Raw genomic sequence first — 7,500 nt, 5'->3', positions numbered from 1 at the left:
ATACAGACGTGGACACACACACGCACGCACGCACACACACACACACACACACACACACACACACACACACACACACACACACACACACACACACACACACACACACACACACACACACACTCGAAAACACTGTCATACACACTAGGACTTTACGCAAGTCAGACTAGATCACATTCAAACACCAGGGAGTTGGCCAGTGTGTGTATGTGTGTGTGTGTATGTGTGAGTGTGTGTGTGCGTGTGCGTGTGTGTGTGTGTGTGCAACACACTAGAGAGCTGGCTGGCCAGTAACGTGAGTCACTGAGGTTACCAAAGGCAACCGTCTTCACTTCACCATCTGAGAGAAAAGAAGAAAAGTGTGTGTGTCTGTGTGTCTGTGTGTGTGTGTGTGCATGTCCACTTCTCAAAACCGCTTTAGGAATGCAAACTACTCATTTTCCAAATGCTACCCTGTCAAGTATATAAACACACACACACACACACACACACACACACACACACACACACACACACACACACACACACACACACACACACACACACACACACTGTCAGGAGACTCATTAACAAGATGATGTATGTTGAGAAGTCTCCGCTGGACATGTGAAGAACGGAGGCCCTGTGTTTTCCAAATGACTATGATGGATGGACTATGTGGACCATTGGAGGTTGGGTTTTTAGAGGGGCCCAAATGACTATGACGGATGGATGGCCAGTGTGGACCAATGGAGTTTGGGTTTTTAGTAGAGGTGCTCCGATCACCATTTTTTGGGTCCGATCACCGATACCGATCACCAAAAATCTTTATCTGCCGATTACCGATCATTGCCGATCACAAAAATGATTTCCTATTTTTTTAATAGCCTATTAATTATCCTTATTGAATACCATTTCTGCCCATAAACCAATCAATCTTAATTTGCACATGTCTATTATTATTATTATTATTATTATTATTATTATTATTATTATTATTATTATTATTATTATTATTATTATTATCTTTCAGACTAGTGTTGGTAATACAGTCTACAGTATTAATCAATGTATAAGTTATTGCATAGAATAACTAAACTATTTAAGATTGAATTGAAACTGAAACATTACATCAAATAGTCTTCCACATACGAGAAAAAAACAACCTGTCGCTTTAAATGAGCAGCCTCGTGAGGAGAGCCCCTCCCCTCTCTGTCACCGTCCACAGTTGCAGTGCTCCACTACCGTTCTGAATCTCTCTCTCAAGTTTTAACCACATCTGTCGCCGTTTGGTGTTTCAGCGACTATCAAACTAATCGACTGACTGCCAATTACAACTTTGAAAACAATAATTGACATGTTTGTGCTGACAACGTGAAGTTGTCGCGTGCTGACCAAGGCAACTACACAGGTTATAACGTAACATGGCTCACTGGCGAGTACTCAATCGCAAATTACATTGTCACTCAGGTAAACGGCGCATGGATCGGAAAATCAGATCATTGTTGATGCAGATATGGTTATGAATGGTGGAAATGAAGGGGGGAATGGCGAAAAGTTATAGACAAGCAAAGATGCCTTCTTTTGGTGCAGTTGCAGCTGTGCAGAGCCAGCGCCTACATGCAGCGCCAGGTGTAAAGGCAAATGGTTGCGTGAGGAATTTAATATCTCTCGATCGTTTTTTTGATCGGCATGTTTTTCCGATCACCGATCAGGCTATTTTTGGCCATTATCGGCCGGTCATGATCGGCAGCCGAGCAATCGGAGCACCTCTAGTTTTTAGAGGGGCCCCCTATTAGAGTATTAGAGGGTTTAAGTTTCTTTTAACATCATTTCAGACTACGACCATTTTTTTTCCTGGATGAGTGACCAATGTGTGATCGCCAACGCACCCGTCATCTGAGGTCTGCGAGAGAGAGAGAGAAAAAGTGGTATCGGCTGTGAGCATGTTGCAAGAGCAGATTACTTTGTTCATATCTCGTTCACATTCAGCTATATACTTTACAACACACTTGCTCAATTTGTGTTTTGTAACTGAAAGCACTATGCCATATGTTAAGGGCCGTACACACACGTCGCTACTAGTTACTCACTCAGCGAATTAAGTCAATAGAATGTCGATGTGTTTCAGCGAGACTCACAGGCGAGTAGGCGAGTACTGTACAAGCGATACGATGTGGGTGGATCCCGAGATGAAAATATTTGATCTTCGAGCGTGGCGAGTAAGCGAGTAACCAATTGGAATGCAGAGTTCGGTACTTCTCGCCTGTTCATTGGTAGTTAAAGCCGCGGGAACTTTCAGCGAACGTTCCATGAAAGAGTGGCGAGCAAGCGCAAAAGCTAGCTTTGTGTGTGTCAGCCACTTAACTCACTTTAATGACCGAAGATGATACGTAATTGAGTCATATAAGTACTCAGTCGGCTGAAGACTGGCTGACTATGATAGATTTACCATGCAGGCCCACTGAGGATCAGCCATTGAGATGAATTAAGTCCAAACATGATGTATATACTACACATAGCCTGAAAGTCTGGCTGACTATGATAGATTTACCAATTGAGTCATAAGTAGTGAGTCGACTGAAGTCTGGCTGACTATGATAGATTTACCATGCGGGGCCCACTGTGGTTCAGTGGTGCCCTCTAATTTAACCATTGAGATCAATCCAAAAACACATGATGTATAGTATACATGTATACATGTACACATAGCCTGAACGTCTGGCTGACTATGATATATTTAGCATGTGGTTCACTGGGGTTCGACCATTGAGATGAATGAAATCCAAACACGTGATGTATATATACACATAGCCTGAAAGTCTGCCTGACTATGATAGATTTGATGACTGGAGGTGCAAGACGCACACCAGAAAAAGAGGTGCTGGCAACACGTGACCTGAAGAAGGCTGACAGGCCGAAACGTTGTAACATTAAAAACTTGTTAATGCAACTCGGGGGGTGTGTGGCACTTCTCTGCTCCTGACTATGATAGATATTTACCATGTGGTTCACTGGGGCCTCCTGATGGTTCTAGAAAACTACTGGGCAGTGAGCACTCCCTGTAGTTAGTCACTGGGATGAAGTAAGGCCAAACACATGATTATACCAGAGATTATTTAAGTATATAGAGATATGCCAATGTAATGGGTTGCTATGTGCACCTAACATGACCAGGTTCCGGTCTGCCTAAAGGGGCGTGTCATAATGCTCCTAGCATTGAATAGAACAGTCCTTAGGTCTGCCTAAAGGGGGATTCCCCCCCCCCTCCCCCTTGCAATAATAGAACCCGTAAACAATGGGCCAATGGAACCTCTCTCTCTCTACTCTCTCTGATTATACTACACATAACATGAAAGTCTTTGTAGACCAGAGATTCCCAAAGTGTGGTCCGGGGACCACTGGTGGTCCGCGACACAGCTCAGGTGGTCTGTGAAGAGATTTCTAATTTTCCAAGGCAAGTTAGCAATAGGCTACATTTGTAATATTATTACAAAGCTAAACATAGCAGTCATATTTTCACCACAATAAGACAGGCTTGTACATGTGAAAAAAAGCAAGTGATCTGCATCAAAATTAGCAGTGTCAAATTAGCACCCCTCAACGTCAATTCAGACGACAGGTGGTCCCTGAACATTTTTGGGCGGACAAAGTGGTCCTCAGTCTGAAACAGTTTGAGAAACACGGTTCTAGACAAGTCACTGTACTCAATGTCCCTATTGACCAGACCTTGTCCTCCCCAAAATTGTGGGGCATAAGGATCGTGGGGGCATCGTGAAACATATATATTGGAGTTTACTTGTTCGTGGTGCCTCCTAATGTATGGTTTAGCTTTGGGATAATTTCAGGTTACGTATATGCCTAATAATGTGTGCACAGGACTGGGAAATTATATCACAAAAAGTACAAGTTGGTCATTTAAGGTCGCTATTGTTTTTACTTTGTTTTTTTCAACCCAGGTTACTCAAGACTCATGATGCTTACTGGTATTCTATTTTTAACTTTATTAACTAACTCACAATTGTGTGTGTCTGTGTCTGTGTGCGTGTGTGTGTGTGTGTATCTATCTATCAGAAATGACACCGGTGTGTTTGTGTCGGACATCGTGCGGGGCGGTCTGGTGGAGTTGGACGGCCGGCTGCTGCAGGGAGATCAGATCCTCTCAGTCAACGGGGAAGACGTGCGCACCGCCACGCAGGAGGGAGTGGCCGCACTACTCAAGGTCAATTACATTACATTACATTACACTACACTACATTACATTACATTACATTACATTACATTACATTACACGCAGGAGGGGGTCGCAGCACTACTCAAGGTCAATTACATTACATTACATTATCACTTAGCTGCACTAGCCCAAAAGAAAAATAAGAGTTTGGTTCCGGTTGGTTGTCAGGTTTGGTCATGGGTCGGTCGGATTTTTTTTTTTTTTTTTCAAATTTTTTTTTCTCAAATTTTTTTCAATGTCCGACCCACCCAACCCCCCATATGCGCCAGATTTCGTCATAAACTTTGTTGAACAATGCCAAGGACGATAGTGGAGTGTGGCCTGCTAAAGCTACAATGAAATATAATAAGTATTAATGAGCCAAGATACTCCGTCACCGAAATGAGGATATGATCATACAGCCTACCGTTTCTGGCAATACCTGTCCAGCTGCCAGTTGCCTGACACTGCTATTTTAGCTCCTGTAGGCTATGTCCCGTTTTCTTTTTTTAAAATTCCGTCCCATCATCGGTTGTAGACCATATTTCCCTTGGGATGAAGGTTCTGGCTTGGAAACAATCTATGTACATACTTTTTTGTTTTACGCGAGGATGTAGACGTCTGAGGCGATATGAATGTTGATGAAGGGTGATCGAGGCACAACATCGTCATTGCCATTAAATCATTATTGTAGGCAACTGTAGTAGTCCTAGGTCTTCATCGAACAGTCGTATTTGTGGCGACATCATCGTTAATTTCTATTTCATTATTTGGAGGAGGTGCGGAGAGTGAGACAGTGACAGATGCCCTGCTGCTGCGCGATGGTGGAGGGACAAGCAGAGAGAGAGCAAGAAAATAACGGGCTCGGGCCAACGGACTTCTTGGTTAACAAGGCCTTGTGGTAAATGAAAGAATGAAGGGAAACTTGGGCAAAACATTTCCCTTCTCTCGTATTAACTTATTTTACAATTACAAGGTATTGATACAGTGCTACTTTAGAATTGCTGTAACGAGTTATGCATCTCGTCCAACATGCAGCGTGACTGAATGGAAGCCCTTTTCTAATACGACGAGACAATATCAATACATTCAAAAATCGTGGATACTCATAATGTTTTCTGTGTGTTGCATTTCGAGGCGGGTGGTCAGGCTGTGTCCGTGTTGGGTGTTGAGGTAAGGCGATTGACTTATCATTTGACAGGCATTTTCGCCAGGTTCCCAAACTACATCGTAGCCTATTAGTCTGCAAGAACGCTGTGAGGCAAGTTATTTAAAAACTTACGAGCTACATCGACTACCAATTAGCATGTTGTAGCATAGCCTAATAATTAGCCAACAACGTGACCGATAGGTGCGCAACTCTGCAGTGACATTTGGGGTTTTATAATATCAAGCCGGGCGGCACTTGTGGCGCGCGCTTATGTTGCTCCTATGTGGATAGTCATGCGATGCAAATTCAGCAACTTGCAGGCAGGTAGAAAGTGAGAGATGGCGAGTTATGGGAATGAAGAAACGTGTTGTGTCTTGTCTATATAAACAACCCTCCAAAAAACATCGATATTTTTTTGAGGATTCCAAAAACTCAAAAGAAATATTTTGGGTCGCACAAAAAATGATAGGGTCGGTCGGCAACCGGAACCAAAACATTATTTTTTTTAGGCCCTACTCAAGGTCAATTACATTACATTACATTACACTTAGCTGCACTACTCAAGGTCAATTACATTACATTACATTACATTACATTACACGCAGGAGGGGGTCGCCGCACTACTCAAGGTCAATTACATTACATCACATTACATTGCATTACATTACACTTTGCTGCTTTACTCAAGGTCAGTCATATTACATTTTATTACAGTTAGCTGCACCACTCAAGGTCAATTGGAAGTGTGAAAGCCCGCCTGGGAAACTACCATTGACATTGTGCACACCACACTCCCCCGTGCTAATGAGCTGTGCACACAACACTCCCCCGTGCCAATGAGCTGTGATGATGTTGAGCGACAGCCGCCGCAGCCAATTGGAACGTCCGGATGCTTGCAGTCTGCTTTTAAAGGGGCACACCAAAAATACTGAATCAAACCAAGATATGGCAAAACACGCCCACTCAATGCAAAAGCGTGTGCTCGAGTTGGGTCTCCTAAGGGGGCGTTGTCCCCTACTTCTTCTTCTCTTTAGCACTAAGGGGACTTCATTGATTCTCAACCTCAGGACTCCGAAGGTCTCCTAACCGAAGGTCTCCTAAAGGGGCGTTCACCCGACATAAAGTGGATACCGGAAAAGAAACAAAATGACGCTTCTTCTGATCTTCTTTGGGCACACTCTGTCACTTCCATTCCATTGCTCGTTTCATTCCATTGCTACAAACGCTGTCCAGCAATTCGTTGTAGCTGGGTCACCTCAGGTGTGTTCGCGCGGTTAAGTAATTTTTATCTGTCATTGAGGCGGTGTTCATACATACCCGGGTATTTTGATATACGCAGACCTTCCCCTTCGGTTGTGCCTTTTGTTTACAAACAAACAAAGGTTTTCCCTCTATAAACGAAGCTTCAAGAAAACTCCGGCAAAAGTGGAGATTTTTTAAAATCTCCGGTTAGCGTTTGTATATAAACAGAGATAAACGGAGACTTGAATGGCACTCTTCTTACGGCGCACAGGCTTAACGTATTTATGACAGCTCTCAACGGCATATTTGCCTTTGTGTGAACGGAAATATTTCTCTAAGCGTAGAGAAGAGAAGCGTTTATCAAAATACCCATGTATGTATAAGCAGCACCTGAGTGTAGTACAATATGTGTCTCTCTTCTGTGTGTCTCCTGCAGTGTTGTGTGGGCCCCATCACTATGGAGGTGGGCCGCTTCAAGGCAGGACCTTTCCACTCGGAAAGGAGACTCTCTCTGAACAGCCAGGTGAGTTGTTTACCTGCCTGCTCACAAACACATGCAGAACATGCATCTATAACATTGGTATCAGTGGCGTGCAGTGCACAGACATTTTGGGGGGCAAGTGCTCGAACGCTGTACCACAATACATTGTGCAAAAAAATACATTGACATGTTCTTTCAAAAGGGCAGAAATGTCCAGCAGAAATATGATATACTAATTGTGTGATCATTTCTGCTATCTCATCTTATTTGTTATATCTTTTCATGTGCATCCTGTGCTTAAAAAAATAAATCTGACTCTACTTTGCATCAGCATTTTTTGTTCTGCATATTTCCTGTGCACTTTGTATCTGCTATTGATGTTCGCTATGATTATGTCCTTGATTGTAAGTTGCTTTGATTTTAAAAAAGCGTCCTCTG

General features: G+C 43.2%; 1 protein-coding gene across 1 annotated transcript in view; it reads left to right on the top strand.

Annotated features, from left to right (window-relative positions):
• The window catches only part of LOC134437441 (multiple PDZ domain protein), a 285,829-nt gene that overhangs the window by 240,510 nt on the left and 37,819 nt on the right, over positions 1-7,500 (top strand). The window contains exons 42-43 of the mRNA XM_063186930.1: positions 4,051-4,198; positions 7,018-7,104. Of these exons, the coding sequence (XP_063043000.1) occupies positions 4,051-4,198; positions 7,018-7,104 (235 nt within the window). The remainder of the gene's footprint in view (positions 1-4,050; positions 4,199-7,017; positions 7,105-7,500) is intronic.

The sequence above is a fragment of the Engraulis encrasicolus genome, chromosome 21 (assembly GCF_034702125.1).
Source record: "Engraulis encrasicolus isolate BLACKSEA-1 chromosome 21, IST_EnEncr_1.0, whole genome shotgun sequence".
NCBI lineage: Eukaryota > Metazoa > Chordata > Actinopteri > Clupeiformes > Engraulidae > Engraulis > Engraulis encrasicolus.
This window is presented reverse-complemented; position numbering and strand designations above follow the sequence as displayed.